The sequence below is a fragment of the Pyrenophora tritici-repentis genome, chromosome 9, assembly GCF_003171515.1.
Source record: "Pyrenophora tritici-repentis strain M4 chromosome 9, whole genome shotgun sequence".
Taxonomy (NCBI): Eukaryota; Fungi; Ascomycota; class Dothideomycetes; order Pleosporales; family Pleosporaceae; genus Pyrenophora; species Pyrenophora tritici-repentis.
In genome coordinates this window covers 1,349,837-1,366,987 of record NC_089398.1, presented here as the reverse complement: position 1 = coordinate 1,366,987, position 17,151 = coordinate 1,349,837, and the positions used below count along the sequence as shown (strand labels likewise).

Genomic DNA, 17,151 nt, shown 5'->3' with positions numbered 1-17,151 from the left:
GGCTTGTTGCTACTGCTACTGCTGCTGCTTGGACCTGCGCCGAGACCCCGACGGTATTCGACACGGTTGGGTCCACGGAGAAAGTCGGAGATATCTGCATCACTGGTGCCTTGTGCCTCTGGTGACTTGGGTCCACTCAGTGTGGGACTTGGTTGGCCCCTCGGGTTATTGGGCTGGAAGAAGCGCTGGACAGCATTTCGGTCGTCGAATTCGTCGTCGTCGTCGCTACTCTCGTTGAAATAGATGCTGTCCCAGTCGGCAGATGATGCGCTGCGGATCGACTCTGTCGTATTCGTTCGCTTTGGAATCTTGATATGAGGCGGCTTCAGTGGAGCTAGCTCGTCGGCTACCTCCCTCATTTCGCTCTCAGTGCGCTCAATAGGCGGCTGTACATTCTCCTGTCCCTTGACACGTTCGCCATTCACACTGACAGGTTTATCCATGGGTTCCGCGCGGTCGAGGGCGGGTTCATCCTCATCGCGTGTCCCGGCTGAGTATGTATCCGCAAAGTGCGTATCACAGAGGTGCTTGACGACAGGCCAGCCATAAGCATTAGCAAACATGCGGCGTACTATCATGTTGTTATGCGCGTCAGGCTCCAGGCTCACCAAAACCTTGCGCCACGAAAGATCCTTGTGGTAGGCACGAGCGATTCGCTCTTCTACGCGCATAACACTCTCGTCGATGCTTGTTGTCGATGTCTGCGAGGAAGCGCTATCCGCCGATAAGTTGCGTGTGGGCTTCTTCTTAGTAGGCGGAGGTGGGATATCTTCAGGATGGTAGATCCTGTCATGGAAAATGGCGCGTGCACGGGTGGAAGGGTCGTTGATCCAAGACTTTGGAGGAACAGGTGGGTTGATCAAATCGCCAGCGGACTCGAAGATTGTCGTTTTAGGGGGTGCCCTGTGATTGTTGGGGTTACCGACAATCGAATCACCACGAGTGGCTTGGGGTCTCTTCCTCCGTTGTGTGGAATGTGATGATCCTGAACTTTCCGCTTCGGGCGAACTCAAATCGTCTTCATCGTCCTTGTAGATGGTCTGACTACGTGTGAACATCTTCTTGTCCTTCGCGGTATGCTTTCCCGTTGGTCTGATATAGCTCCAGAGCTGCATGAGGGTATTTTGAGGCTGGAAGTACTGATCATCCTGGTCCTTCGGTGTAGGACTCTTCTTCTGCCCTTCAATGACTTCATGGGTTGCTGGATCGATCGCGGAAGTCTGCGTCTCATCTTCCTGGTTGGTGACATCCTCGCCTGGCAACGGTACAGCGGTACCGTCACCAGCGTACGTGGGCGATTCGACGCCGGAACTGTCATCGTCGGAGAAGCCAACCCTGGATGGGTTTGGCGAGGAGTTTTGACCCGTCAGTTGCCCGTAGCCCCACACAGCCACTGTCCCAATGAGACCATTCTCCCTACGCGCCTTCTGGACCCGGCCCAGCCCTCTCCAATCCAAGAACAAAAGGCAACTCGTCCGCAGTGGTACTATGCCGTCGTTGACTACATTTGAGTAGATCGTGCGGTTGCGGAACATGCGTAGAACCCTATGGGCTGGGCCAGTAGGAAGGATGCGTAACAAGGGTTTTGCACCAGGATCTTCCGCGTCTCGATTCTGAGTCTGATTGCTGAACACATTACCCATGGCCGTCCAGCCACTTCTTGCCAATGTCGGTGCCCTCCAGGTCAAACCCAAATCCTGTCCCGTTCTGCCAACTAGTCCAAAATCTAATGCAAACTTGACATAGGTTGGGTTCTCATTACTCAACCCCAAGAATGGAGTCGCCATGGCGATGAAGTTGATGGGCTTGATCGTGTCGAAGAAGTGGGGTGAATGCTTATAGATATAAGCAATGGCATATGTCTGTACCAAGCCACCGAGTGAATGGCCTATGAAACTGATACTGGTAAACTTGTATGCACGTTTGTCTCTTTTTGCGATAGGCGTCTGGTGCACACTGCTACCGTGATGAGAAGGCAACCCCTCGTCGTACTTGTCTTTTGTGGGCGAGAATGGATTTGACAGCTTTTGCCCCATGGTCTTTTTGGTCGGCAGGAATGGTTGGTCAGGATATGTTAGAGTCAAAACGTACTTGGCGAGCCGTTTCCCAAGATACTGAATGCCGCGCTCGGTGCGTATAACGTTGCCATCGAAGCCACGCACGATCACGTCTTCCTCGTCGTCATCCTCTTCGCTATCTGAGATGTCATCCTGACCGCCTGATAGGGGTGCAGTCGATGTATCATTTTTAGTCTCGTTCTTCTTTGCTCCCTTCTCTTCTCTGCGCCGTCTCCGCCGATCTTCCCGCGCTTGCCTTGCGGTTGCATCTATGCTTTCTTTCAGGTATAGCATATCCGCACCGAGATTACTGTGCAGCCCATGTGTCACTATTACCAGGTGGATGTTCTTCTTCTTGCGTGGTTCCTCATCTTGTGCATGCTCGCTCTTAGATTTATGCTTGTCGTCGTGCTCCTCGTCTTTCCATTCTGGCAACTCGGGCTTATTCCACAGGCTCGTAGTGTCCTCCACAACCAATTTGACGGCCTTGGAGTAGACCCCTTTAGGTTGGGCACCATGCTGGGAGGCGTGCTTCTGGCTGCCCTGTTGATGATCCTGAACCTTTCCTGGCGTCCCATGACTGTTACCGGTTACAGCAGTAAAGCCCAAGTCCAATGACCGCTCGTCCCGTGCCACCAGCAGTTCGTAGCTGACTGATGCCGAGTTGGAAAAGATAATCTGGGAGGCGATCTCAATAATCCATGTTACGCTCTTCGGCGTCCCGTCATCTTCTCTTTCTTCATTCCTAGTATGCTCCGGCACCGTCAATTTGGTGTTCCAGTAGCCACCGGCCTTGACATTTGGCTCGAAGTCAGGCTCGCCGTAGATTTTCGAGTCGTCATCCTTTTTGTTTGGGTGGAAGGTGGAGGGATAGGCGGATACGTGGATTGTGTAGGGTCCGTGAAGGTATGCGGCGCGTAGAGGAATGGCGGATGAGTTCCGTATGCGAACATGGAGGAAAGAGGGTGGCGGTAATATTCGGTCTTCGGAGGGTGTGTATGTAAGGGTGTACCTGGACGATGATTTAGTACCCCTCCACGCGCATCTCGAGCCTCGCGCGTGCACTTGCAGTCCCACATCGGAAGTCGCATGCACGCCCGAAGCCTGGTGTCGCCAGACTAGACGAAACCTCACCACTTACCTCACTACCTCTCCCACTTTCACGCTCCCCTTCTGATGCAACAACAGCATCCTCAGCGCGCGCTTCTTTTCGGCTTCCAACTCTCTCCGCGACGGTGTGCACAGAAAGAACGAGGGTTCAGGGTGGATGCGGCCTTGGTCTGCAATCTGGGCGAGTGAGTAGCTGCGAGGCGTGAGGAGCATTTAGCGGATCGAGCGGAGACGGTAACGACCAATGGGTAACAGCCCCAAGCGCGTCATAGGGGTTCGGTAGTTGTTGCTGATCAGGACGTGGAAATATGGGGCTCAAGGCGTTCGCAGATGCTGCCAGAGCGAGTATATACGGGATGGACGTTAGCGACTACACCGTGGTCACGCACGCGCTCGCCGAGGGAGCGAGAGAGCTCGTGGCACGTCATTGCTCGCGTGGCATGCGCGCCGCACCGGATCCCCAGTGGGGGCACAAGACGGCGGTTTCGAGCTGTCGGCGACATGTTGACAGGCTGACATGCTCAATCATCACATCTGATACTGCAGCGGAACGGAAGCGGATACGGATTACCATCTCGCGATTGGGATATGCGTCCAACGGTTTCCAAAACCGGAACGATCCCCGGCCGACATCCGACCTCATGTCAGCCTTGCTTGTGAACACCTCACAATTTCACATCATGACAAATATACGTCCCAGCTGAGGCACATTGGATAGTAGCAGGCATACAGATGCGTATCAGCAATGAATGTGGTAGATTTGGAAAAAGAAATTCCCAATGCCGCCTCTTCAATGATCAAGTTACTGACTCCCAAACGCAATTTCCACCCCCAAAGATTGACTAGTTTACGCTTTTCACCTTGCAGATAAGCGGCTTCTTCTCCCATATGACATAGGTGTCCTGGTCTAACCAGTTGTTGCTCTCAGGGCAGAGCTCCATATCAAAATTGTACAAGACCTTGGCCATGATGAGACGCATTTCATGGTATGCCATACTAGATCAAATGTCAGCTTGGTTTCTCTAATACGCATATGCTGCAGCGACAGTCTACGGGGACAAGAAAGAGCTTACTTTTTGCCAATGCAATCTCTTGTTCCAACCGAAAAGGGCTGAACGCAGTGTCTCTTATCTTCCTCAAACTCCGGGTCACCTAACCATCTCTGCGGAAGGAACTCCATAGGCCTCTTGAAGTTTTGCGCACTGCGATACATCGCGTGCTGAGCCATGAAAACAGTGGCGGCTGGAGGGATAAATGTACCGTTGATTGTGCTGCCAATCTCTGGTGTGTGGCGTTGAAGGCCCGTGGCTAACGGCGGGTACAGACGGAGAGCTTCCTTGATGCATGCCGATAGGTAGGGCAGCGCAGCTATCACTTCCATGCTCATGTCGGCATCTGTTGCGAATTGGCCGCGTACCTCGTCGCAAAGCTTCTTCATGCAATCCGGGTTGGTGAGCAACAAAAATGTCAGACCCGACACCAGAGTGGCCGTCGTCTCTGTTCCAGCAACCATGAAAAATTCGGCGTTCGTATCCATTTCTTGTCTGCTCATACCTTGTTCCCCCTTTTTATTGAGCACGAAATCCCACAGGTCGACGCCCTTGCTCTCCCGTCCTTTTTCCAGGCGCTTCGTGACGCGTGTTACCGAGTATTCGTGATGGCGTATGCGCTTTTGATTAATCGACTCCGGCATGAAGGTTTTCCACAAACGCCATATAATAGGGTACAGTGCCAACAGCTGGATTATGTATGAAACCTTTAAAGAAGCGAAGATATCTCTTACCCATGGATCGTATTCGGCATTGTCGAGCATGTGTAGCGATTCTCCGAAAGTCAAATCGCCCATGACATCGAAGGTAGTGAAGTTATACATACGAACCATGTCGAACTTCTTGTCTGGGTCCTCGCTGGCTTCCTTCTTCAGTAGAGACACGAGCTTGTCCATGTATTTGAAGAAAAGTGGCTCTTGTTGTTTCAGAGCGCGATCCGAAAAGGCAGGCGTGAAAATCTTTCGTGTACGAGCGTGATCTTGGTCGGGGGCGCTGATAATGCCATGTACGTTGTTGGGTGGTGCCGGATATCTGTCCCATGCTTTGGGAGGAGGAGCCCCTGCGGTGCCTTTCGTACCATGGCCATAGATCTGTGGGACGTCAGTCAAAGTGCAAGAGCCGAGGCGTCTACTCAAAACACTAAACCAAACGGTCCAGTCACTCAGGATAGTTACTTACATCTTTCCAAGCATCAGGATCAGCGAAACTCAACTCGTCGTACTGGGTCCTGACTATACGTCCATACTTTTGGTGCAAATCGTAGAGGGCATTGTTGCTCTGGCCAGTAGCTGAAACATAAAGGAATGGAATGCGTGTTGCTGCGTAAAGTTTTGGCCCAGGAAACTTGCTGAGTGGGTGGAAGTACACGCGGTATATGGCTCTGACAATGAAACGGACAATCAACTATAATCCGTAAGTATGTGACACCAAACTTGTGAGCTTTCCATTTAGTCCGAGATGTACGTACACAGGCAGCTATGGTACCAAAGATTTGGGACATCGGAGCCATCTTGAGTCCTGTCGGACTATCTGCTGTTCTCGATGACATTATATTTGCATTCTCATAACCCCGATATGCCCTGAAATAGGCGGGTTGAATGACGTTTAAATATACGTTGAAGGCCACAGGTCACTGTTGTGCTGGACGAAAAGAGGCGGAATCACCACATAGCTTCGCAGCCCCAGGGTCATTTACTCGCCTTAGCCCAGCCACGACCTGGATACATGGTAGCCGGCAGCCGGGGTCTAGCTAATCGGCTATGCGTTTCACGGCTATATTTCATGGGGTTTCCCAACAGCGCGGCGGAGTTAACCTGTTTGTCGCGTTACTACCCACGACTACTCGGGTAAGATCGACTCCATCGGATGGTAGGAAATGGGAGAATGCAACACCTTCCAGTGTTTTGAATTGCGTTGTGTCCACCTCAGTGCTTCATCATGCATTGGCAGTAGCGGTAGCCAAGTGCACTTGTAGCCTTTTATGGCCGAAATCGAACGGCATCCTTTCTAGTCCGACATAATTTGACCGGCGATCAGTGTAATCATCTATTTACACACACGGTGGGAAGGGAATAATCCTCGCCGTTTTGTGCTAGTGGGTGATGACATAGAGAGCAGGTGTGATAGGCGGCAGAAGAGTCCCTAGTCATTACGTATGTCCTGGCGTTAGACACTTACTATAGTGTACGAGGTAGCATCGGTATGCGCGTCCTAAGTATGAGGGGAGATGCTGTCTAGGTGCGATCTGCACTTTAAACGCTATCCCAGTACCGGCAAGTCCAACGTCCAACCCAGTGACAGGTATGAGTGAGGAGCTGTGTCATGAAACCACCTGGATTTGGGCATGAAGGAAGTCGGACTTTCGTCATCGGAATCGGACGTCGAATTTGACTTTGCAGCGCTCATGTATGCTGCGAGGCTGAGGCGCGGGCGGGAGGCGCCGTTTGGATTCAGTTCTGACATGGCCATCTGTGGACCACGGTAGCCGTCAGCGAGGCGGGCGGAAGGTAAGAGGCGAATACCCGATTTTCAACCATCCGGGTCCGTGCGTCTATCGTGACTTCGCGTTATTGACGTTCCCATGTCGAAGAAAAGATCTCAAATCCCAACCCTGAGATTGGCAAAATGACAGCAATACCGGCACGCAGAGGCGTAGCAGCCCTAATCTCAGTCTCGACTTCGAGAGCATCGCCATTGGCCTACCGGACATCACAACGCAGTTTCTCTTCGTCCCGCATCTGCGCCGCATACGCGACACCAGCGCCTAAGGCTGCGACAACGTCGACAACGACAACAACCTCTACGGTGAAACCAGCAACTACAACATCAACAGTACCAAGACCAGCGACCACATCATCGACTGCTACGCCGCAACGGACAGTCGTGCCTTCATTCCCTGCCAAGGAACCCCCGGTGCCTACCACACGCACCAATGCCGCCGACACTGCTGCACAGGCAGCTCGCAAGCAAAGGTCCTTAACTGACGGGCTCTCCGATGCTCCGCCCGAACTAGAAGGTGTACCAGCGATAGATTGGACGCGCTCCTACCATGGACTCGGCAGCATATCATTCACGCCAGAGCAGTCGGACACACTACTTGCGCCCATTACACAAGACGATGTCGAGGTCAAGCCTGATGGCATCATATACCTACCAGAAATCAAGTACAGGCGGATACTGAACAAGGCGTTTGGGCCCGGAGGATGGGGGCTGGCGCCGAGAGGCGAGAGTATTGTGACTGGCAAGTTGATTACGAGGGAGTATGGTCTTGTTGTGCAGGGAAGGTATGATGTACAATTCACCTGTGAAAATGATAATGCTAAATGTGCTACACAGACTCGTTTCCATAGCCCGTGGCGAGCAACAATATTTCGATCCCGACGGTATTCCCACCGCGACCGAGGGCTGCAAATCTAATGCTCTGATGCGATGCTGTAAAGACTTGGGTATTGCATCTGAGCTCTGGGACCCTCGCTTCATTAGGGAATTTACGAGCAAGATGACAAAGGAAGTGTGGGTGGAGCATGTGAGCACAAAAAAGAAGAGGAAGATTGTGCTGAGGAAGGACGACACGGCAAAGTATCCATACAAAGAAGTGAAGGCATAGATGGGCATGAAGATCCGGATGGCGGACGCCTACATGGGGCGTATGGCATCGTACATGATATGTTGGTGTATGTATAGGTTGTAACAATACCAAAACAACCATTTCCGCTCGTACCCAGTAACCGGGGTACCGTGTATACAGATCTATCTTATAGTCATGAGGCCTAGCAGAGTGCCATCTGCCATCTGCCATCTGCCATGCTACCTAAACGCCAAAGCGAGCCATGATGTCATAAATTCCCATTTCCAAGGTTGTGCTAACGATCGCCGAGATCAAAACCAGACGCCCTTGCCCTGTTCCTCACGTCGCTGGGCTCTCGTCCATATGCCAGAGGATCTTCCTGCTGCTCCTGACGCTGCCAGTTCCAAGGCATCCATCCGCTGCTTGTCCGTCGGTCTAGCGGGGGAGGCGTGAGGGGGTAAGGAGGCCGATCAGAGCCAGAGCTCAGTTCGTCGCGCTCAATCCTGTCAAACTCGACCTCGCTCCTGTTGCGCGAAATAGTGCCCGAGCGGCTTCCGCTGCTCGCACCATCGTGATATACATGTCCGCCAGTTTGCTGCGATTGTATGTTCTCTTGCTCGCGTGTAAAGGCTTGGAGGAGCGTCTCGAGGCGCTCACGTTGCGAAGTGACGTAGCTCATTCGGTCGGCGTTGTTGCGGATGTTGTCTGGAACAAGGTTCGCTGCACCGCGGCTCAGGTCTGTAGCTCGGGCGTCTCGAGTTCCTGCACTACTCGCACCAGCACCACCCGCAGCGCCAGCACCGTAGAGTGCACTGGCTCCGCTGAGTGCTTGGTTCACTAATCCGTATAGATCGTTGCTGCCCCTTGCCGATGGCATTTGGAACCTGCTCATCAGATTCTGTGCATATGTTTGTCCATCGGGTCTGGGCGATTGAGGCTTCTTCGGTGCGAAGCCCAGCAAGTTGACCCTGACCCATTCAATTCCCATCTCCACGTATGCCATTCCCGCCGATTTAGCTCGGTCATGGCTCTGGCTTATGAACTCATCAATTTCTCTCTCGTGGTGGTACAGGAATGGCTCCATGTATTCTTGATAGAGATAGTTGGCTCCCTGCGAACCAGGCAGAATCAGGTATAGATGTGCGAAGAAGCGGATCCATGAGTAAAAAGGGACCCAACTAAGTATGAAGTCGAACGTGTTTTCGACCGCGGTAAAGGCTGAGAGGACGACGAAGTAGATCAGCCATGGTGCGAGGAGTGCCGGGTCTGACGTGTGCAAGGCTTTGTAGGATGCGAATATGGGGAAGAAGACGGTGGTTGCGACGCTACGTATTGTTAGCAAGGTAGTTGATGAGTTGATAGCAAAAAGAGATTTTGACCAAGTCCTCGGTGGTATTCACGACCCTGCAAGCTCCAAAAGTGCAGCCAGCAGCCCAGGTACCCGTATACCAAACTCCGGAGTTTGCTCCAAACACATTGACGGCGGGGGCGGGGTATACTCACGTCAAGCCGTCAGCGACAAACCCGAACATGATTGCAATCCTTTGGGTGTATTCCAGTGGTGAAGGTGTGCGGTAAAGAACACGACGCGACAGTTAAAGGTAAAAGCTCAAGCTTCGCACCGGTCCGTACGCGGATGTGTCGAGTCCAGCCTGTGATGCATGCATGGGACGCCAATCCGGCCAAAGGCGGTCAAGCGCGGCACGCTATCCTCCCTCGGCTTCTTTGTCTTCCACGAGCGCTTTGAGAGTCAGCTGGTAAAACGGGCAATGTAATAGCCATGTGTGCGGATCAATTCCGATGTCTCGGGATCATCGCTGGAGTTCAAACATGTTGATTATGGCGCTGAGCAAGTGGCCAACCTTCTCTCGACGAATGCATGCATAGACGAGCTACTGCACCTACGACGTCACTACATCATTCCTTTTTCTGCTCTATTACTTCCAATGCGAAACCCATCATCGGATTGAGTGTGTTGGCTGGATAGCTGCAGCTGCGCCCCCACTACAACCATGTGAACGATCTTCAAACATGAATATCATATTTCTACTTTATTTGCCTTACAGTAGCTTTGCGATATCTCACTTGCCATAGTAGCTTACGAGGTCGTCAAGGTTGTGGAGTCACGGTTGTATCTGTATTGTCGCCGGCACCAAAGCGGGCATGTCCGGCATTTCTACGGCGATTAGAACTTCATCCTCGCATTACCCAATTTGGCAGGACAAAGTACTCAAGCCCTCATGTTACCGTGGCTGCCAAGGTTACGCTTACCATATCCTTCCGGGATAAGAGCATCGCACCCCGCATTTGCACCCGTTGTCACCATTGACATCATACGACTAATCTAACCTACTATCACCGGTAAAAATCCTGTCACAGAACGAACTATAAAGACTGCTTTGCATAACCATACTCGTTCTTCCGTTGATCGCGCCAGCTACGCTAATAAATCGTAACTTGCTTGGTCTACATTCTGAACCTCTTCATCGTGTGCAATAAAGAATCCAAGCGAACATTGGTCACCTGTTATGTATCCCTGTCGTACTGAAGACAGCAGAAGATGACATTGAGTGAGTGGAGCCGCATGTTGCACGACGTATGCCAACCTTCAAAGCTTCACCACTTGCAGGGGGCCTCATCATATCATGGCTTGGCAATTGATACGGCTCATCTCATGATAGGCACCCGGGATGTTGCCAAAAGTGGATGATGTCTTCCGAGGACAAAGATGCTCTTCAGGTATAAGAAGGCACTAATACTCCACATATCAGCCTGCTAGAAGCCCCCGAGCTACGTTTCATCATCCCTCGAATCTGCCAGGTAATCGTCAGAATGACTGTCCTCAGATCTTTTGTGGCGCTAGTCGCTCTTCAGTTTGCAGTCGCAGCACCGCAGGTTCCCAATGCTGGATCTGTTGTGAAATCAGACAGTCAAAAAATTGCAAGCCGGCACACCTCTCTCACGACAGAAGAAATAGACAAGCTTTTCAACCTCCATGAAGAGCTGGTTAATATTCCCTCCATCTCCGAGGACGAAGTCGAATGTGCCAACTTCTTGTCCGAGTACTTGACTGGTTTGGGTTACTATGTTGATGAGGTGCCAGTAGGAGACACTGGCACCTTTAACGTCTTCGCTTATCCGCAGGCGCTCAAAGATGAAGGAACATGGCCCGAAGTTCTGATTACGAGTCATATCGATACTGTAAGCGCAAAATCTTGTATCAATCTGTCTTCCAAGTAGCTAAATCAGAGCAAGGTCCCACCATTCTATCCTTTCGAACGCCGAGAAGAGAACGGTACAGTCTATCACTATGGTCGTGGCACAGTCGACGCCAAAGGGCCCATAGCGACCATGATCATTGCAACGCACAAGTTCTTCCAATCACGCACCGACACACCTAGCCTAGGTATGTTATTCGTTGTTAGCGAAGAAATTGGCGGCACTGGAATGAAAGCATTTGCCAAGTATGCCTCCAACATGACCTTCCGTGCCGGCATCTTCGGCGAGCCAACGGAAGGCAAGCTTGCTAGCGGACACAAAGGCAGTCTACGCGTTGACTTGAATGTCACGGGCAAAGCCGCACACTCCGCTTACCCCTGGCTTGGTGTGAGCGCGATCAACTACCTCGCTGAGGCAATCATGGCGTTGAATATGCTTGAGCCTGCACTTCCGAGTAGCGAGCTACTTGGTGCTACGACACTAAATGCGGGGCGCATAATGGGCGGTGTCGCAGGAAACGTTGTACCAGAGCATGCCAATGCTAGTATTGTCGTTCGCATAGCGAGGAGCGAAGACGACGCAGTCGAGGTCGTGAAAGACATGATGGCGGGCATGCTTTCTCCTATTGCCAGTCGAGCAAAGGAAGCAAATGCAACTTTCAATGTTCTTTTCGCCAATACCACGTATCCGGCGCCGATTCTGGATACCGACATTGAGGGCCTGGAGGTTGCGCCTGTCTTCTACGGAACGGATATTCCCAGCCTGCCACAAGTTGAAAAAAAGTATCTTTATGGCACTGGTACGATTGAAGTTGCACACACGGATAATGAGGGATTGAGTCAAGATGAGCTGATACAAGCAGCTGAGGCATATGGTATGATATTGGAGAGCTTATTCGCAGAGTAGGGAAAATTGCGTAGACAATGGTAAAAAACAACATAAGAAAACATAATTGTACAATATCAAGCAAAATATCAATACAAAAACCCAGTTCTCACTTCTTTCCAATACAGCTCTCCTCCCCACAGCAACACTTCTCAACCCCAATCCCGTGCCAATAATCCTTCCCATAATTTACAGTCAGTTCCTCCCCCGCCGCAACCTCCCTCCTCACTCTCACAAAAACCCTCACCTCAGCCCCAACCCTATGCAGCTCAAACGCCATATTCGCCTCACAAGAATGATTGATAAACCGCGTCCAACTCCCCACCTTCAACGCATCCATGTTCCCAAGATTCTCCCTGTTATTCCGCATCTCAAACATGTACGGGCTGAAGTACCCCATAGACCCTTCTGCAGGAACTATCTCGCCCACATACTCGCCGACCACGGTGCCGACGGCGAAGGTGGAGAGGGCTATTGTGCCGATGCCGCGAGAAGCTGTTTTCTCCAGCCGAACGTTGTTTTCGAACCAGGTCGGGTTGTTTAGGGATGCGTGGGATGTTATCATGCAGGTGCATGGGGGATCTGTGCGTTTGATTCCTTTGCGCTTGGGGTTGGGGCAGTTTAGGCCTTGGCAACCCGTGAAGCAGCCTTTTATACGTAGGGGCTGCACAGCATTGCTAGTCTTTACGTTCGTCTTTTCAGTGGTGTTGACGTCGCGAGGGACTGTGTAGATGAGGGACTTGGCGATGTCTTTGGGCCAGTTCAGGTGCGAGGGCCAGTATGAGGGGCGTTTTTTGGTGCACCATTTGCGTAGGTCGATAACGTTGTGGGCGGTGACTCGGACGGGGACTGTTTTGTTCTTGTCGGTGTATGTTACAGTGCGCGAGCGGGTGCCGGTGCCAGTACGGGATGGCCTGGTGTAAGTAAATGTGGGCATGGAAGTTAGTTTGACCATTTTGGTTATATTATAGAGAGAGATACTGCTGATTTTGTCTTTCTTGGTTTTAATCAAGAGGATGCAGAATTATGCAGCTCTATGGATGTTATGTTGATGATGGACCATCAATCAAACAAGGACATTGTCTCGAAGACTCCATTATTGCCCTTTGCTATGATGTCTCTGCTTTGTCTTCCACTCACAATCATCCTTTGTCTCCCAATCAATTCGATCAACACTGTGAAAGCTGTCTACTTCTTTCCAGAGATACCAACGTCCTCGACACGTAGTAGCCCTGATCCCATTCCTGCGACAGCCCATGTCCCGTATTTCAAGTTTGGATTCCATGCTAGTGCCGTAATGGCAGATCGCTCCTCGAAGATGCTGATGGACCTTGCAATTTCAGGCTGCCCCTTCTTCTTCGACGCGGCACCGAGTGTGATGCCGTGCTGGGTTGCCTTGTATCCTTCAGTAATGCGAACCATAGGTTTCGAGAGTATATACCGAGGTACAATCTTGGGTTCTGGGGCTGGGTTAGTTGCAATGGTATTCTCCACGGTCGCTGTGGTGGTATCGCTTGGATGTTCGACTGGCCCACCTTCGCGCACTTCAACATCTGCACCTTCGGTCGGCTGGACCAACATCCTGTTCATGGGTCCTCTCCATTCATGTACAAACCATCGTTGTTGCCATGGTATGGTCTTGTAGTTAACAATCCTGCCTAGCGGATTGGTCGTCTGAACATCTCCATCAGTACCACCAACGAGCACACCAGGGTGGACAGGGCTTGTTGCCACCCGCACAATGCTGTTTTCCATTCGCATGCTATACAAATTGTGGTAGTAGCGGCGAAGAGATGTATGCCGCAAGATGTAATGCTCATCCGGCATCACGAATGACTGTGTGTGCTCGTGCCACGCTTGTGTTGGACACAGCGTACGGCCACGTATCGAAGCAGCCTGGTCAGCTTTTAAGCTACGGATGTCAAAGAGTCGTGCAAATCCGTCCGCGGTAGTGATTGAGAGAAATTGTGGATTCGATGGCCATGCAGAGGAGATTGTGAGAATGTACGTGTCGGCTAATTGCTGATAGAGCCAGGGTCTGGGGCTGTAGTTCGCGGTATTGGACGGCGCAAGCGTGTCTGGACGCGTGAGGCTCCATATGCCTACTGTGCCGGCAGCAGATGCAACTGCAATCATGGTTCCTGATAACCAATCAAGGCACGAAGGTATCGTCTGAGGAAGCCATACCTCGAATGCTGCGTGGGAAACGTAAAGATGCGTGGGAGTATCATTATCCGGTCCTTGGTTTGGTGCACTCAAATCCAAAACACGCACCCGTCCATCCGACCAAATGCTTGCAAGCATACCAATATGCGTCTCTTGCCCGTCACCAGATCCTTGAGTTTTGTCTGTCGCGCCCACAGGGCACCATTTAAGCTGCTTCGGTGCGCCCCAGTCAGCGCAAATGACGAGCATAAGTCTGGGTTCCTTCGAACTGTCAAGTTCACCCTCATCGGTAGCTTCGAAAGCCCATATCTGGATTGATGCTGGATATTGTGGAGTCGCGTTGAATGCAGGTGCTTTCGGGTGCTCCATTGGTTTAGGTTGCGGCTCGCCTGTGGGCTTCTGCTCGACAGCAACAGCGAGATACTGTGTACTGCTATCTTCGTTGGTTGCCCATTGAGCGTCCTGTACTCTTGACCCGAGATTGAAGAGCCAGCCCCTTCTATTCTGACTAGTCGGGAAAGGATCCGCAATATTCAAGTGCGAACCTTTTGCCAAAGTGTGGACTAGGGGCGAATTGACAGGTCCGGAAAGTACGTTTAGTATTTCTGGTCCAGCATTCGTCAAGTATGGCTTAGCTTCATCCGAACTCAGTTTTCTGGCATCTTGTGCAGCTGCAAAGGCTGCCCTTCCTGTATCGGTATACCATGTTCTGAGTGCCTTGTTTTCTTTTTCTCTAGCCCAACTGATCTCGAAGAAGCTTCTTCTCAGACTCCCAAAATCAGCATCATCCGTTTTTATCTGTGCAAAATTCCGGATAGGAAATGTCTCTTGCGGGAACCAGTAGTCGCGCGACGCGAGTACAGGTCTAACGTGCTGCCCATCCGGTCCGAACAAGTTTTTCAAGCGTGGCTCATGGCCGCCTACTTTGTCGAAATCCGGGACACCCCGTGTGTGCAACTTATTCTCTCCATCCGCCTCGCGCACTTTGATACCAGCACCTTTGGCGAATGTGATGGGCGATGGTATATTTTCTGTAAGTTGTTTGTGTCGTTGAACCATAGACGTGGTGGGCGCGACAAGAATCGGATGGGAACCGCGAGCATTGCGTCTCCGTGGCCCTCCAAAGTCGTCGTCGTCAGAATATTCCATCTCTTCTTCTTCTGCATCCTCGTCTTCCTCATCTTCCACTAAATCGTCTCCGAGATCTTCTTCGGCCACCTCTTCTTGCGCATCAGGCATAAAGTCGTCACCATCTTCATCGTCATCTCCGCCGAGGCCCTGGCCGGGCGCTGAAGAAGGTGCGGTCCCATCTTCGTCCTCGTCCAGAAAAGAGTACTCTTCTTCTACGCGGTAAGACCTGCGTTGCTTGCCACGCGACTGCCGGGGTGAGTTGGGATCTGGATGCAAGCGTTAGCGGTATCCAGTAATATGCAAGTTATCTCGCCTTATGCGGCATTAGCGTAGAACGGCTCTTATTAATGCGATGCTCGAGCAAGTAGGAAGGCTGGCAGTGTTTGCTAGGCCACTAATGCATATAGTCCCATTGCTCGGAATCTTGCTGTATCAACTGCAAAATGTTGCGTACATACCTATAGACATGGGTCCTTTGCTTCGCGCGGGCAATGGTTGTTGAAGAAAGAACATCCCAACTCCCACGAAAAGGCAGCCCCACCTTTAGCGGGGAGCACAGACCTCCACAACGCCGCTCAAAATTACTTGCCCCTCACAGTCATACCAACATGAGAGTGAGAAACAGATTGAAGGGCCCGTCCATCCGCTTCAAAAGCTGCGGGGTCAAGTATATAATCCAATTTTGCAGAGTTTTCTCCATCAAACAAATCATACGGTGGTATGGTCTAGTGGTATGACGTCGCGTTGTGGCTGGCGGGCACCTAGTGTCCTGATCCAGATCCGCGCCAGCCTGGGTTCGAGTACGTTCTATTCCACATTGGCGGTCCTGAGACATTACTAACATGTCTACAGTTCCCAGTACCGCCAATAAATTGCGACATTCTTTTTTGCACTTTTTAGCACACTAGACAAGCAGTGTTTACATACACACTTCTCTTTTTTGTTTCCTCCACTCCTACCACTTATTTTCAGCAATAGTGGCATCTTATGCGACTACATGGGTAACATTTTGCATTGTTCAACTATGTAAGAAGGTGCTGAGCTGTTACACAGATCACCCAAGCTACGTCAAGTAAGTAGCTAAGTAAAGTAGGCAGCTACATGGCAGTCGTGCTGCACAATAGACTTGTTGATTTACTATGATGTGGAATTCAGGGTATCGACCAACGCCGTAAACTATCTTCAGACTCATATACCTCTACTCAGAGCCAGCTCAAGTTGTTAATGAACGACCGTCCGACCTAGAGGAAGAAGACGACGAAGCTGGGATTCTGTCAGTATAGCTGCGTAAACTCAGAGTCGTTGGTTACATACCCTCAGTGGTATCGCCATTGCCATCGCCATCGCCATCATCGCTGTCCGCAAACACGTCGCCGTCTGAATTTTGTATGAGTTATGACTGGGTGAAAGCTTTATACTCCCACTCACGATGCTCCTGTGCCGCGTTGTACGCGTCAGTCGCCGCCCCGGACCCCGTCGCGATAATACCCTCCTGGTTAATGACATTTTCCAGCTGGGCCTCAATACCAGCCGCCACTGCCGGCATCGAGGGGTTACTCAATGGACCGGCACTAATCTGCGCTGGAGCGACAACGTGATATTGTTCGCCATCAAGAATCAGGTAGCCAAGACGGGCAAAGTCTCGTGCTTCGTCGATAGTTGTGCGGCGATAGCGTGGGTGGAGACCAATACCATCGAATATATACGTCCGCTTCACTTCTAAGACCGAGAACAATGTACCTGACCACGTTGGCAAATTTCTTCTCAAGCACGACACGGGGAAGCTGCCAGTGGATACCGACGAGGAAGTCGCGATGATGATGGGGGCAACGACACAGATGAACACATTAGAAGCCAGGAGTGTCAACGCAGCATTATACTAGAAAAGCTTGAGACAGTATTATACATCTAAGCCCTATGGTCATGGGTATCTAGAAATCTCGCAAGAGAAACACAAATGAAAGAC

General features: G+C 51.3%; 6 protein-coding genes across 6 annotated transcripts; 2 read left to right on the top strand and 4 right to left on the bottom strand.

Moving 5' to 3' along the window:
• Positions 1-4,009: 4,009 nt before the first annotated feature.
• Positions 4,010-5,726, bottom strand: PtrM4_148930 (uncharacterized protein; the record flags this gene model as incomplete). Its single annotated transcript, XM_001938640.2, has 4 exons — positions 4,010-4,163; positions 4,241-5,307; positions 5,396-5,620; positions 5,685-5,726. 4 exons carry the CDS (start codon positions 5,724-5,726, stop codon positions 4,010-4,012), a joined length of 1,488 nt encoding a protein of 495 aa, XP_001938675.2.
• Positions 5,727-6,841: 1,115 nt separating this feature from the next.
• Positions 6,842-7,823, top strand: PtrM4_148920 (mitochondrial genome maintenance protein MGM101; the record flags this gene model as incomplete). Its single annotated transcript, XM_001938641.2, has 2 exons — positions 6,842-7,500; positions 7,553-7,823. The coding sequence occupies 2 exons, from the start codon at positions 6,842-6,844 to the stop codon at positions 7,821-7,823; spliced, it is 930 nt and encodes a 309-aa protein (XP_001938676.1).
• Positions 7,824-8,079: 256 nt separating this feature from the next.
• Positions 8,080-9,316, bottom strand: PtrM4_148910 (TB2-DP1-HVA22 domain containing protein; the record flags this gene model as incomplete). Its single annotated transcript, XM_001938642.1, has 2 exons — positions 8,080-9,109; positions 9,288-9,316. The coding sequence occupies 2 exons, from the start codon at positions 9,314-9,316 to the stop codon at positions 8,080-8,082; spliced, it is 1,059 nt and encodes a 352-aa protein (XP_001938677.1).
• Positions 9,317-10,616: 1,300 nt separating this feature from the next.
• Positions 10,617-11,909, top strand: PtrM4_148900 (ArgE, Acetylornithine deacetylase-Succinyl-diaminopimelate desuccinylase and related deacylase; the record flags this gene model as incomplete). The annotated part of the gene is made up of 3 exons (XM_066109971.1): positions 10,617-10,985; positions 11,034-11,877; positions 11,905-11,909. The coding sequence occupies 3 exons, from the start codon at positions 10,617-10,619 to the stop codon at positions 11,907-11,909; spliced, it is 1,218 nt and encodes a 405-aa protein (XP_065959954.1).
• A 1,167-nt stretch (positions 11,910-13,076) lies between these two features.
• PtrM4_148890 (uncharacterized protein) lies at positions 13,077-15,113 on the bottom strand (the record flags this gene model as incomplete). Its single annotated transcript, XM_066109970.1, has 1 exon — positions 13,077-15,113. The coding sequence occupies one exon, from the start codon at positions 15,111-15,113 to the stop codon at positions 13,077-13,079; it is 2,037 nt and encodes a 678-aa protein (XP_065959953.1).
• A 1,285-nt stretch (positions 15,114-16,398) lies between these two features.
• Positions 16,399-16,731, bottom strand: PtrM4_148880 (uncharacterized protein; the record flags this gene model as incomplete). Its single annotated transcript, XM_001938646.1, has 3 exons — positions 16,399-16,448; positions 16,500-16,562; positions 16,614-16,731. 3 exons carry the CDS (start codon positions 16,729-16,731, stop codon positions 16,399-16,401), a joined length of 231 nt encoding a protein of 76 aa, XP_001938681.1.
• Positions 16,732-17,151: the final 420 nt, after the last annotated feature.